The 22,375-nt window shown below is 29.8% G+C and overlaps 1 protein-coding gene across 5 annotated transcripts in view; it reads right to left on the bottom strand.

Moving 5' to 3' along the window:
• The window catches only part of LOC103574379 (TNF receptor-associated factor 4), a 99,806-nt gene that overhangs the window by 56,718 nt on the left and 20,713 nt on the right, over positions 1-22,375 (bottom strand). For 3 of the 5 annotated variants that reach the window (XM_053739313.1, XM_053739314.1, XM_053739315.1), the window contains one exon: positions 18,907-19,104. The exons of the other annotated variants lie outside the window; for them this stretch is intronic. In XM_053739313.1, the coding sequence (XP_053595288.1) occupies positions 18,907-19,080 (174 nt within the window). In that variant the 5' untranslated portion in view covers positions 19,081-19,104. The remainder of the gene's footprint in view (positions 1-18,906; positions 19,105-22,375) is intronic. 5 annotated transcript variants of the gene reach the window in all.

The raw sequence follows: 22,375 nt of genomic DNA, 5'->3' as shown, positions 1-22,375 counted from the left end.
ATAGAGCTAAAGGTCATAAATTGAAGCATATCAAACAAACTTTAAGATAATTTTTACTGGAATTGTTTATCAGTTTTAGTTTTAATGTTATATGAACGTAAATAGTGAATAACAATTGATTTTTTCAAACAACCATAATTTCAAAACTAATCAATCGATTCAGCCCATCTTCAAATCTGATCAAGATAATCGCTTATAGTGTTACGTCCTGGTCGATGTTTTGGCGCTGGCGTGGTTGAGCGGTCGATTTGAATTGGACGTAATGAGAACTTACATATAATTATAAAAAATTATTTAGTAGGGGTTGAACAGCCACCATTCGGTGGTTGAAATAAACTGGTTATTATTTTATATCTCAATCCGATTTATTCAATTGTAAAAGAATAATTTCAATAATGTGAAAATATACAATTGAATCAATTTATGAATTGTTAAAGTTCGTCTAACAATAACTTCAAAAGGGTGAGAAAAAAGTTGAGTATTTAGTATTGAGCCTGACTGCTCTCTATGATTCTATATTTCAGACTGATTCTCTTGATCGAGAAAAACTAAAGTGTCTCTTATCAATACGAGGCGCTTGGGCATCAGGCCCGCGCATCGTTCGATATAGAGGGGTGGATCGTGATAAGCAATATTCTCGAATGATCCATTCTCCGTTCTTACGCTTTCTCCGTTTTTGTTATTAACAAATGAGTCACTTATCTATGAACAAAAGTTATCTTAGAACAAAATAGATGTTTGTGCAGCTGCACGTCTCGAGGATTTACTCGAGGCGTCAGCGTTTATTTGTACATAACAAATATTAAGAGAAAAATAACTTTATCAATATGTTTTAAATATTCTAAATAATATTGTACTATATTATATTCAATTATTTTATATTATTATATTATGTTATATTATTATATTAAATTCTATTTTTATATTATATTATATTATTATGTTAAATTATGTTCTATAATATAGGATGACGTATAAATTATGTCATTTGTCAAAATATCAATATGCATCTTAACTAATTAGTTAGGTCTCAGATCGATCTCTCAATAATTAGCATTTAAAAATAGTCAGAGACATCTGATGAGCAGGCTGGGACGTAACAATAGAATAACTGTAGAAAATTTCATTAAGCTCCGTTAAGAACTGTAGGTGCTATCGTAATGACAAGAGCAGTGATAATCATCGGGATTAGAGGTACGTTTGATACATCATAAATAATAAAAAAAAATACTTTTAAAATATACAATAACTGTGATATTTACAGGTTATTTTGTGCACAATAAAATATAACTGACGAAACTAAATTATAATGGGACATGTATAAGTTATGTGGGATGAAAACCATATTTTTAACATTTTTTTATTCAATTAAAATTTTCAAGACAATCAAATTATTGGAAGAAATGGCCAAAACATAAAGTTAAATATCATAAATTAAAGCTCATTAGACAAGCTTTCAGATACTTTTTTACGAAAATTGTCTATGGGTATTAGTTTTAAAATTATATGAACTTGAAAGTGGATAAAAACTGATATTTTCGAAAAATCACGGAAATTTCAAACAGCCATAACTTCTAAACTAATCGAACAATTTATCCTATCTTCGAACTTAACCGTGATAATCTCCCATAGAATAAGCGTAAAAAATTTTATTACGATCCAATAAGAATTGTAGGCGCGATCGTGTTCTCAAAACTTGGTTATATTATATATATATATATATATATATATATATATATATATATATATATATATTGTTCAGTAACGAGCTTGATTAATTTGAATCAAGCTTCGTGCATTTCCGCTCGGTTCGGGAGTTGCCGAACTCGCTATCGACTGAAGGTCAGAATAGTGCCGGGTCACTCGCTATTTGGGCCCGGCACATACAATTTCTAACTCAGGATCGTGTCAAGACGTCCTGAGAACCCGCTACAAGCTGGCCAATCACAAAATTCGTCTTATATTGGTCAACCTATGAGAGAGCTCGCTATCAACTGCTACCTGTTGGCGCGCTTTTAAGCCAATAGGAAAATTCGTTATATGCAGCAAGGCTGCCACGTCGACACCAAGCTCCTCAACGACTCAACGACGCTACCAATATTCATTCTACACCTATCTGTCTAACCGCTTCGCTCAGACTTTTCTACAACGTGTCTTTGCTACTTGCAACCTCGTGTTTGAACCGTTTCAGTAATTAACTTGTTTGAAATTATAACTAAATCGCTACGCTGACTTATCCTCAATATTTAGACAGTATATCAAGGCTGCTATTTATTGAGAATAAATAAATTGTTCTTTCGCCAATAATTAATTGTTAATTAATTATTGTTGACTTAACCGCTACTGACCACGTGTCAATTTATACGTGAATAAAATAACTTTGAGTTGCATTCGCTATCGCGTATAATTTATCTAGTCGCATTCGCTATTAATCATAATTCTCATAATTTTTAAGTGTAAATAAGTGTAAATAAATCTATAATTTATTTTGTGAAAAAATCTGAGTAATTTTTAATTGTTTAATTAACCTCGCCTAAACCAGATTCAATTAGTTTATTCGCTCATTTTACATATATACATATATATATATATATACATTTATAATTTTTTCAACGAATGGTATATTTGAACTCTACTCAACCAATTATGATAGGTTATAACAAAATTCCTTGAAAAATCGACCATGAGGACAAATACAATACCTAGATTTTTAAAAAAATCTACCTAAGGATTGATTTTTTAGACCCTACCTACCTTAATACATACACATATATATATATATATATATATATATATATATTTGTGGTTCGGCTTCACTCTGTGAGATGGCGTTGTACAACTCGCCTCTCACAATACCTCGTCCCTACACCTATTTCAATACATAACATTTATATAACATTTCCAACATGTAACTTCCAACTCGGCGTCTTAGGTGGGGTATACGATAGACACACCTAACTGAGGAGTCTGAGTTATCGTATACTTAGACGAATCGCCTCACCCCACAAATACCTTTTTCATCTCTCCCTTTCTCATTATCACTCACAACGTTGCACTCTTTGGTATGTAGCGACTTAGGCAGTGATTGTTTCAATCTAATCCTAAAGAGTCGTCGCTACATACATATATATATGTAATATAACCAGCTTTGTCATCACGATAGCGCCTACAATTCTTATCGGACCTTAATGAAATTTTCCATATTTATTCTATGAGCGATTGTCTTGATTAAGTTCGAAGATGGGCTAAATCGGTCGATTAGTTAAGAAGTTATGGCTATTAGAACTTTTCACAATTCTTCGAAAACATCAGTTTTTTACTGTTAAAGTTCAAATAATTTTTAAACTGAAATTCATAGACAATTTTCGTGAAAAGTATCTAAAAGCTTGTTAAATACGCTTTAATTTTTGCCCTCAAACTTGACGATTCGAGTATTTCTTCCCATCATTTGGTGACCTTGAATGTTTGCAAAAACTTAAGAAAATTACTATTGACAATATCAATCTCCCATAATTTATGTGTTTTACATCATAATCTAATTCCGTCAGTTTCATTTTATAGTGAAGAAAATAATCTTTAAATTTCACTATTATTTTATATTTTCAAGGTATATCTTTTATTACTTAAGACGTTTCAAATGCGCATGCATGTCCTATGAATATAACCAGCTTTGTCATCACGATAGCGTCTACAATTATAATCTGATTTTAATAAAATTTCTTACACTAATTTACTAGGTAATTACCTTGATCAAGTTCGAAGATGGGCTAAATTGGTCTATTAGTTTAAAAGTTACGGCTATTTGAACTTTTCGCGATTTTTCGAAAAATTAATTCTTTTATTATTCACGTTCATATAACTGTAGAAGTAAGACTTATAGACGGTTTCTACAAAGAAGTGTCTGAAAGCTTGTTTAAGAAGCCTTTATTTTCACCCTTAAACTTAATACTCTCGAAAAATCTACCTTCTATTTTGGCTGCCAGATGGCATTTTTGTTTTAATTGTACGTGTATAACAGACTAGGGGATCAGACTACAATCCAGCAATCACCAGAGTTAAACAGCATCAACATAAGTCATTAATTGGACGGGTGATCCCTTAGTATAATAATAGTTAACCCATGATTATTTTTAATCTTCATTCAAATTTAACCGACATTTAATATTAATGAAGCCATTAAATCCTAATTAAATTACTTAATTAATAATTTACAAATATTTTAAATGAGATTTAAAAAATGACTATATTCATTCATGCATTATTATATATAATTATATTTGATTATATATTATCAGATCTGGTCAATTTTCAGATCTGATTATATGTGGAGTCATATATAATTAAATACAATATATAATTATACAAAATTTTTTTATCGGGGATGAGAATTTTTATATTCAAAATTATTTTTATTTTTTTTTTATAAAAATATATTTTGCATACTTTATTGTTAGTGTAATAAAAAATACACAGCATACTTTATTATTATATTATTTCATTTTCTATATTTATCTCCAAACCTTTGCCGTTTTTTGCAATGCCATTTTTTTCTTTTTTTAAAACAAAAACATATGGAGTTGTTTGTGTGAAATTTGAATTTTCAAATATGTAGTAATTATATTTACTTTCATTTTTTAAATTTTCTGAAAATGATAATTCTTTTTCGTTACTGTTAACTAAATTTGAAGGTAAATCGATTACTTTAAAAGCTATTTTAATATCATCGTATTCATTTAGTTTTCTTCGTACTGATTTTATTTGTTCTACTAATAATTCGGGGTGTTCATTGTCATTTACTATGCAATAATAGTCATCAACAGTAAGATTTTCTTCGTTCTCTTTTGTATTTTGTTTTTTATTATCTGTTTTTTCCATCTGTATTTAATTCTTTTCCGTTTCTTCCAGTTTCTTTTCATTTTTCATTATTTCTATTACTAGATTAGCTTCGCTATCTTCTAATTTTTTTTAAGTTGATAATTCTTTGATTAGTGGTAAAAAATTAATATTTTCTTTGCTGTCTGAGTTAGTAATTTTTTCATCTATTTTTTGCCAAAAATAGCTGTATTCTTCATTATTAATTATAATTTGACGTTTTTTTTTCAGGTGTTGTTAATTTTTTTTCCATCAAGTCTTCTAAATTGCTTCGTGCTTCTCGCAATAAGAATTTCAAAGTGCCTGAAGAAAAAAGAAAAATAATAATTTTTCTTATTCTATATATGATGAAAGTTTCAATTTCATTTTTAAAGCCTAAAGAGCCCAACAAAATTAGACTATTGTAGACTATTCTTAGATTTTAATAGTTCAAGTACATATATGTTGGAGGATCAGCAGATAGTTGGGCGCCATCCCGAGTATCGGCTTAATTATTATTGCCTTTCATTTTTATTTAAATATAAATAAATAATAGTTATATAATACGGTGATTTAGTTTAAAGTATTGTTCACAAACAATAATAGCTAGATAAATAGTATAATACGCCGTGAAAAAATTTTCTGATCAAGCCTTATATGACCTTATATGGCCATATTAAAAAATTTGATATATTCATATCTGACCTGATATGATCTGATATGTCCATTTTTAATTTTTGATATATTCTGATATAGTCTGATATGAAAATTGGCCTTATCAAGCCATACCAACTTGATATGTCCATGTCAGATTTGATATGTCCCTATCAGATTTGATATGCTTGTATATAATTTTTCTTATATGTCCTCATATGACCTGATATAACCTGATAAGGGTATATATATTTTGACATGCTTGTGAAAACAAATCTTGATCAGGTTTGATATGGATTGATATGCCCTGATATGGGCACATATACTAGTGTTTTCGAGTTTTCCGTACACATACGTTTGGTAAAATAATTTAAAAATTACCAAATAAGGTAACATTGTTTGGAAAACCCGATTTTATAATGATTCATAAAATCTTATGAAGTCTGTTAAATATTTTAATTTACCGCATTTATAAATATTATAAAATATACAAACTTTGTTGAAAAATTTTTCCAATAAACTAACGAGACAAATTTTGGAATATTTAAGAGAATTTAAAATTTTTGTAATTATATAAAAACGGGTTTTTCCAAATATCTTTGAAATGACTGAACCAATCGATTTCAAATTTCAATCAGCTATAGAATTCAACAAAACGCGTCGATTACATTAAATGCAAGAATCGGTTGATTAGTTCAATAGACATCGGCGCTAAAATGTTAAGAAAATAACATTTTTATGTTTTTTTTTTCAGGATAAGTCATAATTTAATGTACTAAAATATGTCCAAAATCATGCCAACTTTTCGTCTTTATGGTCTCTTTCGATCCCCATATAATTTCATTTAATTCGTTTTTTAGTTTGAATCATATCATCAACCAAAAAATCTGGGCGACGGTTGGCCCTGCAGCAACTCGAAAATATTAATGAGAATATATTTTCGAGCTGTTCGAGCTTGAAAATCCTATTGTATGCGATTGTTTTTTATGAGCTTTTCTAACTCTAACAAGTTACGTTTTATGCTACTCTGATAGAAGGATTTTTTTGAATTTGTTAACATTTAACAAATGGTTTATTAATGAATAGGTTCAAATAAATATTTATTAACAGTCAACAAATTATTTATTGGAAAGTATTTTCTTGCAACAAAAAAATTTCTATTAATATATAATAAATGATTTACTAATATTTCATAAATCATTTATTTGACGCAATTTGACGTATTTGAAAATCTAACTTCATTCTCTCAACATATAAATAATAAAAATATTTAAAGAAATTTATTTCAAGTGAGAAGATGAGTATATTATAATCTGAGTAAAAATGAAATTTGACGAATAAAAAATTAAATTTTTATCTTCTGCTGCAACACCGATGCACCACAGCCGTCTGGAGGACAAAATCGCCACACGCTAACTTCTTATTCTCTGCCGTCATAGCCGCAACACCGCCGCAACACAGCGGCCCCGGGTGAAAAAATTTATTTTTATTAATAAATTTTACTAATAGAATAGAAATAATTGTATTTATCAAATGTTTATTTAATTATCCGGGAAAAGAGAATTATATACGGCCATATATTAAAATTTCTAATATATACATAGCTATGCACTAAAATTTCAAATAAATTTTTAAAAAAAGATTTACTCTATGTTTGTATTTTTTTTTTTTTGTTTAATCATTTTTGTGATGCGGGAGTTGTGATCAATTGAATTTCTAACCGAGTAGAAATTTTCAACTTAGGGAAAAAACGCTAGAATTATAAACCGACCGCGCACGCTTTAGTGGGATTCGAACCCGGGACCTTACGAACGAAAGATCGACGCTTTAACGACTAGGCTACACTACCGACAGTGACTACAAAGTTTACTTGTTCTATATGAGAAAATTATTTCAAAAATGATAAAATATATACGATTCGTTTGTCAAGTGTTGCGGCGGTGTTGCGGCAATCATAATTTTATTTTATCATAACTTTGTTGCAGCGGTATTGCGGCGGTGTTGCGGAATTTGAGAAGTTTTTTCAGAAAATATTAATATAGTCCTATCGTGTTGCGGCGGTGTTGCGGAAATTACAATTTTATTATTTTGTAAATTTGTTGTTGCGGTGTTGTGTGCATTGAGAACCCGTGCAGCGCTGTTGCAGCGGTGTTGCGGCTATTTTACGTTTTTACTCGGAAATAAAAAAATTATTTTTATTGCATAATTAACAAATCGTTATTTAAAATTATTTTTATATTTCATACAAAATATGGCCGTGCAGCAACGTTACTACTTTCCAGTTAGTCTCTTGCTAATATATACAACTACATATGATTATGTTCAGCCATCTATCGATAATTCTCGCTGAAGAATTATTTGGTAACTATTAATAAATATTTATTTGTCTGAAAGAAGCTTCTCACAATAGTTAAAATAAATCTATTTTATTACTCTCAAATAAATCTTTCTATCAGTGTAAAGTTTAGAAATTTAAGAATCGAAAATCAAGTGGTTTTTAAATTTTAATTTCCGATTAAATAAAATAGATGTATTGAGGTTTAATAAAATAGATGTATTGAGGTAGAAATCAATGTCAGTGATCAAAATCAAGATTTAATTGAGTTTCGAGTTAGGTCAGAGCAATAATATATAAAATATCCGAGAAGGATATTAAAAACTGTGTTTTTTCGATTTTTTCGTTGATAATATGTTTTAAGCTGAAGTATATGTTAGATGATATTATATGATTATCAAAAGAGACCATAAAGAGTAAAAGTTTGTATGATTTCAGACACATTTTAGTACAGTATATTTTCATTTATCTGCACAGAAAAAAAGGTTAACTTGGCCCAAGATAATTTTCGCCTTCATTTTTTTATTCTTGGGCTGAGTAATTGGGGTTTTTTTAATCCGAGAACATTTTCTTCGACTAATATTATAAAAATATTGTATCAAGAATAATTAAATTTTAATTCAAGTTAAATAATCTTGGTTTAAGAATATTTATTTCAAGCCAAATATATTTTGTTTCTAACCAAGTAAAAAAAACTATCAAAACAAGATACTTTTCTGTCTTGGTTGGTGAGTATAATAAATTGTCACAATATATATATCAACATCTCAAACCAAGAACTTTTTTTGCGTGACAGAAGAACATTTACTCTCAGTTTGAGAAAACTACATTGTCGACTCAAGACAACGGTCTACTGTAATGAGAAAATTTTAATTTTGATTTAAATAAATTATAATCTTAGCTTAATAAAATATCTTTTTTTGAATCATGCAAATATTCACTTAACGGAAGACATAAAATTCTCCCATTGATGATTTTTTTTCTTGACTTAAAAAAATTCTAGTCTCGATTCAAGAAAATAAATGACTCTACTTAAAAAAAAATATCGACCTATATTTTTCAGTGAATCTAACCTAATATAAATATTAAATATTGTCAAGCAGGAAAGTGTATGCGTATATTTAGAACACCGCAATACAGCAGTAGAGAGGATAAGGAATAAACTCTCTTGATTAAATGGCTTATGAACGAATTAAGAAAAATAAATTGTTTGCTCATGGTAGGAATCGAACCTAGACCGGTTCGGCATCACGCGAGAGCTTTACCAGTTATGCTACCCGACCATTTCCTGAACATTCGTTCACTTTACCCATATCTAGTTAGCACACTGTACAATGTAGAGTCTAAACTACCGCCACTTTAGTATAGTACAGTTAGCTTTCCAAAGAGAATTTTTGCGTTGAGCCGTGAGTGCAGTTGCTGTTGGTTCAAACGTCTACACTTACTTGCCGCAACACAACAAATACTTAAGCCAAGATATTTCTTACCATTGAATCGAGTGCTTTTAATTCTTGACTCGAGTCACAAATCATCTCGATTCAAAATAAATTATTCTTCAAGAAAGAATATTTTACTTTTCGGACAATTGATTATATATTGGGGCAAAATATTTATTTTTCTCACTTTAAGAAAATATTTTTTACTTCAAGAAACATATATTATATTGGTTGAATTAAAAAAAAATCTTATGCCAAGATGACTAAATTGAAGAAAATTTTGCTCTTGAACCAAGAAAATTTTCATTTTCATTCAAAATTGCAAAAAATATTCTTGCGGCAAGAAAAAATTTTTTACGCCAAGATATCCTTTTTTTCTGTGTGGAAATAATTACATAGAATGTTATTTTTTTTAACTTTTCAACGCCGATATCTTTTGAACTTATTGAAGAATTTTTACACTTGAGGTGGCAATCGGCGCATTTTATTGAATTCTAGAGCTGATTAAAATTTGAAAGCCAACGATTCAGCCGTTATGAAGATATTTGGAAAAAAACGTCGTTTACCATTTCTGTCTTTAACGATATCTCTCGAACAAATTATCCAATTGAGATGGTTAAGGCGGCGATTGACACGTTTAATTGAGTTATAGAGCTCATTACATTTTTGTGTCGATCGTTAAACTCGTTTCTGAAAAATCAATGAAAAACTAAAAAAATTTTTTTTTTTTCGTAGTTTGCCAATATTTTCGACTTTACTTTATCAAATGATCTGAAATTTTTAGGCAAGTTGATGGTCAGAAGCTCTTTCGATTGCCGCCTTAACCATTCAAATCGATTCATTACCTAAAAATTTTGAGACCACACACATACACCCACACACACGCACGCACACATACATACAGACACTCGGACATCATTATGAATATAGTCAGAATAGCTTCCTAGGACCTTAAAACGTCGACATCTGATGAAAACTCTATTGCCGAAAATCGTGGTGAAAACAATAACTTCCCGAAATTTTTGAAAATCTTCGATTTCCTAAGCGGGAAGTTAAAAATTAAAAAAACACAGTGTTTAATATTTTTCGCGGATATTTCAAATGTTATTGCTCTGATCTGTGTCAAAACTCATTTAAATCTCAATTTTTTATTACTGACATTGATTTCTACCGCAATTTATTTATTTTATTGAACATAATCGGGACTAAAAATTTAAAAAGCGCATGTTTGTTAATGATTTTCGATTCTTAAATTCTCACACTTTAACATAAATCGTAACTTGTTTGAGTTTAAAAGGCTAATAAAAAAACAATTGCATGTAAAAGCATTTTCGAGCTTGCAGAGCTCGAAAATGTATTCACTCTAATATTTTCGAACTTTTTGAACTCGAAAACAGCGGGTAGTTTTGGGGCTGACCCGCAGGACCAACCGACGTCAAGATTTTTTTTTTAACTTTTCGTGATTTTAATGCAAAATAGTTTTGAATATATATTTTGATCATATGGTAAAAATATTCAGTTAAAAGTATTTTAAATTAAATTCATGAAAAGTTTCTGAAAAAAATAATAAGATAATTTTTCCGTGAATTTGTATAAAATATGTGCTTTAAAGACACAAATCTCCAATTGCTGTGCTCGCGATCTGTTTTTTTCAAGATTTCCGTACTAATTGTACTTTCTTTTCTAAAATAAACTTGATCCGTAAAAATATCGGTTAATGTTTCTGATAAGTTTTTATACAAAGTGTTGATGATCCAGAACTTCTTACAAATTCAGCAAGAATTTTTTTTTTTTACACAGTTTCGGCGCTTCTACACGTGTACTAGTAAATTTACAATGTATAGCTTACCGATAAGTGTAATAACAGAAGGGTGTTTTCCAGATTTACTTTTGAGCTGGTTATGATATGATTCTATGAAATTTGTTGTCCTGTCTTCTATTTGTTTGAAAATTGAAATCTGTGCTGGTCCTGTTTTTTTCAGCCATTGGTTGTCGAAATAATTAAAATATTTTTCAAAAGTTTGTCCAAAATTTTGTTCAGTTTCTTTTTTTATTGCTTCATATGTTGTTTCGATGCAGTTAGGAGGAATCAAAGCAAGATATTTTAGTTCATTAACTACATAATGAAACTCAGGACGTCTGTTTATTGTTGGTTTTGTTAATCAAGTGGTGACTTTGCGCATTTTTTATAAAAGCCTAGATAAACAAAAGGAATATTTAATATATTGTGTTACTAGTTTCAAAAGGACTTATTTTTTTATACGTCTTTTTGGCTTTAATAATCGCGCGCTCTAAAGCTAAAATAGCGTATAATTTTTTTTTGATTGCTATTCGTTTTGTCAATTTCTTTTATAGCTAAACATTAAAAGAAAAACAAAAATTTGTAAGCCAAAAGGAAGTATAGCTTAAATTATACATCTTTTTGGCTTTAAAAGACGAGAGTAAAGGCAAAAGGGCGTATAAATTTTTTTCTTACTAATTACATTGTGGGCTTGTTTCTAACCTAAAGTAGCCATCATAAGTCAGGAGAAAATGTCATCTGGCAGTTACAATGGGAGGTAGAATTTTCGACAATTTTCGTTGGTATACTTATTTATGGTTCCGTAACAAAATATCCGAAGACAAAATAATCGCGACAAAATAACCGTACGAAAAAATGTCCTCGGACAAAATAACCGCGGGCAAAACATCCTCACGACATAATATCCGCGCGATAAAATTGACTGAAGAAATTAAATCTGTTCAACATGGACAAAAAAATCTGTCTATCAGTTGACCCTGCGGGCCAGCCCCAAAACTTCCCGCTATTTTAGAGCTCCTTGAGCTTGAAAACAATGTTGTGAGTACATTTTCGAGCTCTTCGAAATTACCTTATAAATTTTTCTTGAGGATATTTTGTCGTGTGGTTATTTTGTCTGCGGATATTTCGTCATGTGGTTATTTTGTCCGCGGATATTTTATCGTGCGGTTATTTTGTCTGCGGATATTTTGTCGCGGAAATTTTGTCTGCGGATATGTAGTCGCGGCACCTTTATATATTTATATAGTTTACATATACATTAGGGCGACTCATGTTGACCGACTATTTTTTTTTCAAGTCTCGTATGAAAATATGTTATTTTTTTGTAATTGAGGAGTCTTTCTAAAATTCTTGATCGATCGAATGTTTTTAAAGGGTCGCTCAAGAATTTTTAAAATTCCTACAATGGCTAAAATTTGAAATTTTTTAAATTTTCTTTCTCATGTCGGCAATTGTTTGTAGGAGAAGGGGGGGGGGCACAATGAGTCCCTTAAGAAAAAAATTTCCAAATCCTCCGTCGTTTTACCTGTTTTATTTGTTTTTACTCCCTTGCCAAGTATTTTACCTTAATTTGTTCTGTCCATTAAAAATAAAAAATTATAAAATGTGGAGCGAAATGGGCCACCCTCAAAAAATTTTTATAATCTGAGCTTTTTAGTTTGCTTCACTTTTTTTTCCTTCTGCTGAGTTTTTGGTGTTGCTTTGCTGTGTTTATCAAAATTAAAAATTCCTGAAAAGTTGGGTAAAACGAGCCCCCAACAAAATTCAATGTATGTTTCTCGCTTGCTTTATGTTTTGAAACTTTTTGTTATGTATTTAGTATAAAAAAAAGTTAATAGTGAAAATTTGGATCTTAAAATAACTTAATTCAGAGTTTTCCGTTGAATTACTATTCGATTAATTCTAAAAAATTTAATTTTGGCGCCAAAACATATAATGTTTCAAATAAACCCCCCTTTAATCAAACCCTTATTATAATTTTTTAATCATTTGTGTTGAATAAATTTTAGAAATCCGTTTGGCTAAAAGATATTCATAGGTTTTTTAAAGTCTAGGCAGCCCATTTTACCCCTCCTCTGGCCTAAACACTTATTATGTGAAAAATTTGGGGGTAACCATTTTTCCTCAATGTCCAGTTTTACCCCTCCCCCCGTCCCAAACACTTTTTACGTTAAAAATTTTGGGGGGCCCATTTTGCCCCGAAATACTTTGAGGCATCGAAAATCCAAGGGGTCCATTTTGCCCCCCCCTCCTTCCGCTACATATAAAGAAAATGAATCCTGAAAATTTTAGCTTAAAATATAAAATTTTAGCTTAAAATATAAAATTTTAGCTTAAAATATAAAATTTTAGCTTAAAATATAAAATTTTAAAGGTCGCTCAAAATTTTTTATTCTTTCAGAATGCTCTAGATCAAATGTTTTCGAGCGACCTTTAAATATTATTTTTAAGGCTCCATCTTTTTCCTACACTTGGTTAACATAATCATGAACCAAATTAAACCACGAGAATCAAAAGTACTTATAAATATATTGTTACTATTTAATAGAGATAATTAAATAAAAAAAAAAAAAGTTTTTTTAATTGTTTTAAATAGTTAGTAATTTTTTTTCAGGTAATACTATGTGATTTTACAGTATTGTTTATCAACACTAAGTTATATTCATAAAAGTTTAATTTTAGTAAGTAAATTTCATAAATTTGGAATACATAATAAAACTTCTACTTTACCCTACTTTTAATTTATATATGAAAATTATGATAGGGTAAAATCACAGTTTGTTTAAGGATTGTTATAAATAATTTCGACGGTTGTCTGGTGACTGAGCATCACCATATATATATCTATAATACATTAGCTAAAATAGATATAGTCAGTAGTATGGGCTATATAATGACTAGCGGCCCTTTAAATTTTACGAATGACGTAAAGAAGAATCATAGATTGACGCGAATCGTCAGGTGACCTCCTGGAGAAGGGGTAGACCCAGACTGGGTATAGAAAGGGCTGGTTTCGACCAGAAAGGACAGTTAGCAGTCGCTCTCCTCAGAGTTCAAGTATTGGGGAATAACGTGATCACGTGGCGGGTCGCCTGACTCCGATTTCATATATGTAATACACGGAGGGTATCTAAGGGAGCCACGTGTACTGAGAACACATATACAGAGTATACGTGTTTGGGTGTGTGTGTATAAAATAATAAATAAATAAACAAGAAGTAAGTTGATATTTTATACTGATTACTCTATCCTTCTTCCCTCCTTGAATTTTAATAAATTCCGGTGCTGGAAGACCGAAGTAGATGCTTCCCGTGGTGCTCTTTCACAAAGTCGCTAGAGTGACAGCTCCAGTAGAAGTTCCCCGGTATAAAATTTATTGTTGTAAGTTTAATGAAGAAAACTGATTATTCACCAAAAAAAATTACAAGTTCGATAGTTTTTATTTTTATCACTATTTTTTTTGTCTCTAGTGTCGCTGGTTACAAAGTGACTCTACTCGAAGTTTTATTTGTTTACATAAAATTAATTGAATGTACGTATGTTTACTTTGAATTACTTTTGATATTCATACGTAATAGTAATTAGCAGCAAGGAAATATCCAATATTAAAATTTGTATAGAAGACCTAGTGATAATATAATTTGGAGGTGGGCATATATGGGATCATAAAAAGCGATTCAAAACTTTATATCTTTTAGGTAGATTTTTTTTAAAATCTAGGTATTGTATTTGTCCTCATGGTCGATTTTTCAAGGAATTTTGTCATAACCTATCATAATTCGTTGAGTAGAGTTCGAAAAAAAAAATATATATATATGTAATATAACCAAGTTTTGAGAACACGATTGCGCCTACAATTCTTAGCGGATCTTAATGAAATTTTTCACACTTATTTTATGGGCGAATATCACGGATAAGTTCGAAGATGGGATAAATCGTTCGATTAGTTTAGAAGTTATGGCTGTTTGATATTTCCACGATTTTTCGAAAAAATCAGTTTTTATCCACTTTCAAGTTCATATAATTTAAAAACTAATACCCATAGACAATTCCCGTAAAAAGTATCTGAAAGCTTATTTAATAAGCTTTAATTTATGACTTTAAACTTGATGTTTTGACCATTTCTTCCAATAATTTGATTGCCATGAAAATTTTAATTCAATCAAAAAATGTTAAAAATATGGTTTTCATTCCACATAACTCATATATGTCCCATTGTAATTTAGTTTCGTCAGTTGTATTTTATTGTGCACAAAATAACCTGTAAATTTTACAGCTATTTTATATTTTAAAAGTACTTCTTTTATTATTTATGATGATTCAATCATACCTGTACGTCTGATAATTATAACTGATCTTGTTATCGTAATAGTAATTACAATTATGATCACATACTAATTAAATTTTCTATACTTTGTTTATGTGAAGGTTAGTTAGGTGCATTACCTATATAATGTTTTGTCAAATCAACTATCTGAAGTTCTCTATTGAAAATTAGTCGTTGTCTTTTTTTACTCTCACTGTTAGAAACCGAGCTTAATTTTATATCATGACTATACACTAATATGTATCACAAGATATATATGTATGAAACTTTTTAAATAGATTAATTGGAAAATCTACCTTCCATTTTGGCTGCGGAATGGCTTTTTTTTACTTTTGCTATGATTCTAACCTTAAAATGAGATTACGCTGATTATAAATATTTCCAATTTCTCAAATTTTGTAATTATTTCTACTAATGGAAGATGATCTGCAGAAACAATTGAATGAATAATATTAATTTTGAGCTACGAAAATAAAATTTATGATCATTTTCTTTTTTAATTATAGATTCAGAAATGACCCAGAGAGGAAAGCGATTTAAATTGTTGGATAAAACCAATAGAGTCTGGCAGAAGAACAACAATACACGAGCTCGACGGCTCACGAATTTCATTTAACTCTGATAGTGCGATAACCGAATTTGGTAATTCGTTAACCTGATTTTAAATGACCAACGTCACTGGATTGAGAACTTCCGCGGCAACGATCTTCAAACGGATACGTTGGTGAACTGAGCGATCAAGATCCTCGTGGATCGTTCGGATAGTCCTATGTAATTGGGCCTTCTTGCTCCCTCGTTTCTTTTTCAACATAAGCTCGGGATGAGGCTTAGGGATTAACTGTACAGTTGGTAACAGCGCTTAGGTAGAGTACTAGATTGCTAGCGTCAGTGTTCCTAGGAGCAAGACAAGAAGTGAGGACTGCCGGTATCAGCGTTCCTCAACGTGAAGGTGCTTTTTAATGATAACTACTACATATGTAATAGTGATAACTTTTATTGCTCAAAAACACGAACGAAGAGGCAAGACCAAGTCAACGTAAATTTCGATCAGAGTTCACAATTCTTTTAGATCTCACGATCGACTGACTTAGTGCTGTTCTTCGTTGATTATTATACATTTATCAAAATGTCAAAACATAACGTTTAAAAGTTTACTTAATGCGAGACACTATCATCTAAAATATTGAAGATTCAATTGGTAATATTATCGCTGTAAAGTTTCTTTCTAATCAGATATAAATTACTAATTGATAAATTATTTGTACGAGGGGATTTTAACCCAGCACTCAACTTGGAATCGCCCAACAGATGTCGTGTTCAAATCTAACGCTCGAACAATTATTGTTTTCTAGTTTTATTTAAAATTTTTATTACATTAAATTTCACAATGTTCATATGGTAATTTATACTAAAGAGCTTAAGTCTTTGTGTTATTTGTAGTTTTTATTATTTTAGATAAAATTCACAATGCTATATCGTAAAAATTATAATTTTAAAGATAAAGTCCACCACTTTGCTCGCCACCCTAGAAAAATGAATTATACATGCTCATATATGAATGCTCCATATATGGCCATGTATGGAAATTTTCCAAACATGGCTACATGTGACCAGATATGGCCATATATGATCATACATAGCTTCATACGGCCATATATGACTTGATATGACTATGTATAGGAATTTTAACTAATTAAAAAAAAAATTGAATAAATTTTTTTTTTAATTATTTTGGCGACGCAAAGATTATCAGATATGCGAATAATTGAATTCCTCATCGAATTGGAAATTTTTAATTAAGAGAAAAAACGCTAGACTTTTTAATGACCGCACCCGCTTCGGTAGGATTCGAACCCGGGATCTTTAGTACGAGAGACCGACGCTTTGACGACTAGGCTATGCGACTGGCAGTTACAACGAAATTTAGCTGTGCTACCTAAGATTAAAAGAATATAATCACTTTCAAAGAAGCAAAATAAAATCATCAATATGCTGTAACTGATATCAAAAAAATTTTCTATTTTTGTACACTAGAACATCCTGTTTATAAGTAGTTATAATATTCAGCGCAAATTTTTTATATAAAAAATCTGTATGCCTATATATGACCATATATGATATATAAGATTGTTAAAAAATACACAGTACGCTATCAAATACACTCAGAGAATTTTATACTATTTTTTACATCAAAAATTGATGTAAAAATTACTATGTTACAGTAACATGAGGACAGTATGGAATTCATTGAAAAAATTACCAGTAACGTAGAAATTTTCTAAATACATCGAACAGAATTTAGAAGGTGCATTGTAATTTTTACAAATCGATAGGATAAAATTTAATCGGTTGCTTTGCCAAAATTAACAATGCACCTTGTAAATTCTGTTCGATGTATTTTAAAAATTTCGACGTTACCGGTAATTTTTGCAATAAATTCCATACTGTCCCCATGTTACTATAACATAGTAATTTTTACATCAATTTTTAATGTAAAAAATACCGTAAAATTCTGTGCGTGTATGATCATAGATAACTACGCGTTAGAAGTATGCGAATAGTTCGAATTTACGAATTATTTATTTCGCATCGAATCAAGCTATCCATATTTAAAAATCATTCAAAACTTTTAGATGTTATGTGCACTAGGGTGTGTCATCTTGAGGCGACTTTTTTTTCGACAAAAAAACAGGCTGGAAACTTTCAGGAAGGTAAGAAAAGAAGCCTATTCAAAGCGGAGCTCTTAATATTAATATTTGGAGGTGCCTATTTCTCATTTTCCATTTTCCATTTAAATAAAATGGGAAAAAATTTGTTATTTTTTTATTTTTGTAGCTCGGCATTCGCACCTCATATAAATAAATCCATAGCACATTCCTGTAGAGAATCTAACGCTCTACAAAAAAGGTATCTTGTCAATTTTTGATAAATCCATCTATTCGAAAGTTATTGGAGCTGGAAGTAAAATCAATAATAAATTTCCAGATTTTTTTACTTTTCCAGCAAAACTATCAGACTTATCAAAAAACGTCATAGGACCTTTTTTATAGACAGTTTTTTCCCTACAAATTATGTTCAATAAAGTTTTTTGAAATTCTACATTTTGTTCTAGTTATTTTCATTTAAATGCCAAGCTCGTAAAAATAATAGTCTTATAATCAATTCTGAGAACTCAACATTAAATATGAATTCAACATAAAACATTATTTTATTTTCATACGAACATACACACATAAAAGTAAGTTTCAACGAAATACTTGATGTCAGAGTACAAGCACAAACAGGCTCAATTGCCGTAATAGTGAATAAGACACAAATGATTCCTAATTCTTAAAAATGCCCTGACTAAAACAAAGTAATATTAAATTAATTGTATTCTGGTTACTACTTTAAATTAAGTATTGTTGGGCATTTTTAGAAAGAGGATAAATTAAATAATCGATTTAATCATTATTTCCGAACCTTCAATTTTTAAAAATTATTAATATAAATTATAACTTACTTGACTGAAATGAAAGAAACAGGTCTTTGTATCGATTTCCGGGTATACTTTTTTTAAAGCATTTTTAATGGCTAGTTCATAGTCAGTTAGACTTATACATGGTTGAAAACGTGGAAATTTTCGAGCGAAAAATTCGAATGCTTTTAAATAACATATTTCATTGCGGTTTGGCATCAATACCCATCAGACAGGTAAAACCTAATGAAATGATAAAAAAAATGGAATTTAATATACTCTAGTTACAAAAATTAAAGAGTTTCGAGCGAATCTGACGTAAAAAGGATTTTCAAATTTAAGGTTTTAAACTTATTATGAATATTAGGGTGCTTCGTTTGAAACGACTATTTTTTTTCTGGTCCATCGACGGAATAATGTTCTAAACATGTAAAAAAAAAATTGTCACCAAAGATGAGCTCTTAATTTTAATTTGAAGTACTCGCTAAATGAATTTGAAATTTTCCCATTTAATTAACATGTAAATTTTGATTTTTTTTTTTAAATTATCTATAGCTCTGCGGCATTGCAAGATATTAAGTCGCTATTATGCGGAAATAACAGAGGAATCTTTCCTCTTTAAAAGTGCTTGTAGCTAATTTACGTTTTGTTACCGGTCACGCCGGTAAAAAATCTTAAAGCCAATTTTTTCCAAAATATCATGGTTTTGTTTAATTTACTCGCAAATCACTAACTTTAAAACAGAATTGTACAGGACTTTTTTTATAGGAAATTTGATTTCCTACAATAAAGGTCATCTAAGCCATTACCGTAGAGTTAGTAGTTTCCGAAATAAATCTAATTAAACATCTCAAAATTTGAAAAATTACTGTTCCATCCGAGATTTCTGTACTCTTTTATGAAATTATGGCCGTAGAAACATATCATGTATAAGAATAAAGTATAAAAATACATATTACACATGTATATGTAATTATAAAAAGTACGAAACAATTACCTTTGTACTGAGAAAGGTAGTAATTGAAAAAGCTTCCGATCGTCAAACAAAGACATTTGGGTTAAGATAACAAAAGAAGGAGGTAAGTGTAATAGGAGACAGTTTCGTATTACTGGACATATTTTTGATGATATATTTACCAGTATAGATTATATATTTCTTCAGCTATAATTTTATAAAAAAGTACAGAAATCTCGGATGGAACAGTAATTTTTCAAATTTTGAGATGTTTAATTAGATTTATTTCGGAAACTACTAGCTCTACGGTAATGGCTTAGATGACCTTTATTGTAGGAAATCAAATTTCCTATAAAAAAAGTCCTGTACAATTCTGTTCTACAGTTATTGATTTGCGAGTAAATTAAACAAAACCATGAAATTTTGGAAAAAAATGGCTTTAAGCTTTTTTACCGGTGTGACCGGTTACAAAACGTAAATTAGCTACAAGCACTTTTAAAGAGGAAAGATTCCTCTGTTATTTCCGCATAATAGCGACTTAATATCTTGTAATGCCGCAGAGCTATAGATAATTTAAAAAAATAATCAAAATGTACATGTTAATTAAATGGGAAAATTTCAAATTCACTTAGTGAGTACTTCAAATTAAAATTAAGAGCTCATCTTAGGTAATAATTTTTTTTTACATGTTTAGAACAGTATTCCGTCGATGGACCAGAAAAAAAAATAGTCGTTTCAAACGAAGCACCCTAATGTATATGTATTTCATCGATCTATTCTTCAAATTTGAATAAGATCTACCGTCTAGTTTTTTAGAAAAAAACAATTTAAAAATGACGTTTTCACAGTTACACAGACTCTTTTAACAGACAAGCTTCCGTCATTAATTATTCGATTATCTTTATTATTATCCTCCTAAGTTTAAGAATTCAAAAACCAGATGTCATAAACTTGAATATTTTTAGAATATGATAAGATTTTAACAATTTAGTGTTACCATTGTATTTATTTAAATAATTCAAGTTAAATTTTATTTCTTAATCTCATTCATCGACAGAGATACATATTATAAAGAGCTTGGCAACGTCGCGGAAGCAGCTGAGAGAAAAAATAAAGATAGAAATACATTAAAAAGAGAGTCAAGATTAGAAATAAATTTTTCCAGCTTTAATTTTAATATCGTTGTTTAAACAGCTAGAACGCGCTATTGCTACATCTGTTTAAAAAATCTGGACATCGGTTGACCCTGCAGGCCAGCCCCAAAACTTCCCGCTGTTTTCGAGTTCTAAGAGCTTGAAAACATTAATATAAATACATTTTCGAGCTCGAAGAGTTTACACATTTAGAATCTAAAATAACTAATGAATGATCGTTTTTTATATATTTATTCGCAATTATGTTCAGTAATTAGCTCAAAAATAAGTATTTAGGTTATACGTTGGATCTATATCGTGTAAGTATATCGTCATTCGAGCGAACATGACGATTTTTAAGCAGTCACTTTCAATGACTTACATAAAGAAGAATATATGAGTTTTGAGTAATATTGTTCAGTAATTATAATGTTATTCAATAAAAAAAGCAGATATATATTATACATTTATTATTACGTCAACGAATTCTCTCGAACGGATTATCTAATTGGGACGTTCTTGGCGGCTATCGAAATCTTTTATCGAGTTGTAGAGATAATTAGAATTTGGAATTGATCGATCCTATAGTTTTAAAATATCCAAAAAAAGATTTTTTTTTTTTCGTAATTCTTAAATATTTTAGAGTCTATTTGACTACATGATCTAAAATTTTCTGAAAGTCTAAATTCAGAAGGAATATTTCGAATGCCGCAAAAACCATCTAAATCAGTTCATTCATTACAAAGATATGAGAGATTTATCCCCCCCCCCCCCACACACAGACATCGCTCTGAAAATGTCCGAATTCCCTGTTTAAAAAATCTCATAGACTACAATAAATTATCATAAATTTCTATAGAGATTTTATAGGAATGAATGAGTTCTATGAAAAGTGCTGTAGTTTAGCATATGGTCTTATACATACAGCTATGAGAATCTATTGGATTTTTTAAGCAGGGTAGCCTCCTCGCACCCAGAGTTATAAAATTTGTAATGGAAAATTTCACCATTAAGAAATTAAATTTAATGGCTAATGGAAATTATTTCCATTAAAAAATTAAATTTAATGCTTAATTGAAAATGTCACCATTAAAAAAATTAATTTAATGGTCAATGGAACTTTTCGCCATTTAAAAATTATATTTAATGGTTAATGGAATTTCTCGTCATTAAAAAATTTAATTTAATGCCTAATGAAATCGCTAATGCATTAAAAAAAGCAATGCATTATTTACAACTCTGCTCGCACCTTCAAATATTGACGTATGGTGAAAACCCGATTTTAGAAAATCGGGGTGAAACGAATAACTTTCCGAATTTTTTGAAAATCGTCGATTTTCTCAACTGGAAGTTAAAAAGCATATGAATGAAAAAAAAAAAAAAAAAAAAAAAAAACCAAGTCATTTCATTATTTTCTTTCATTAAA

The sequence above is a fragment of the Microplitis demolitor genome, chromosome 5, assembly GCF_026212275.2.
Source record: "Microplitis demolitor isolate Queensland-Clemson2020A chromosome 5, iyMicDemo2.1a, whole genome shotgun sequence".
NCBI lineage: Eukaryota > Metazoa > Arthropoda > Insecta > Hymenoptera > Braconidae > Microplitis > Microplitis demolitor.
The sequence above is the reverse complement of the archived record's forward strand: the minus strand, read 5'-3'. Positions and strand labels throughout refer to the sequence as shown.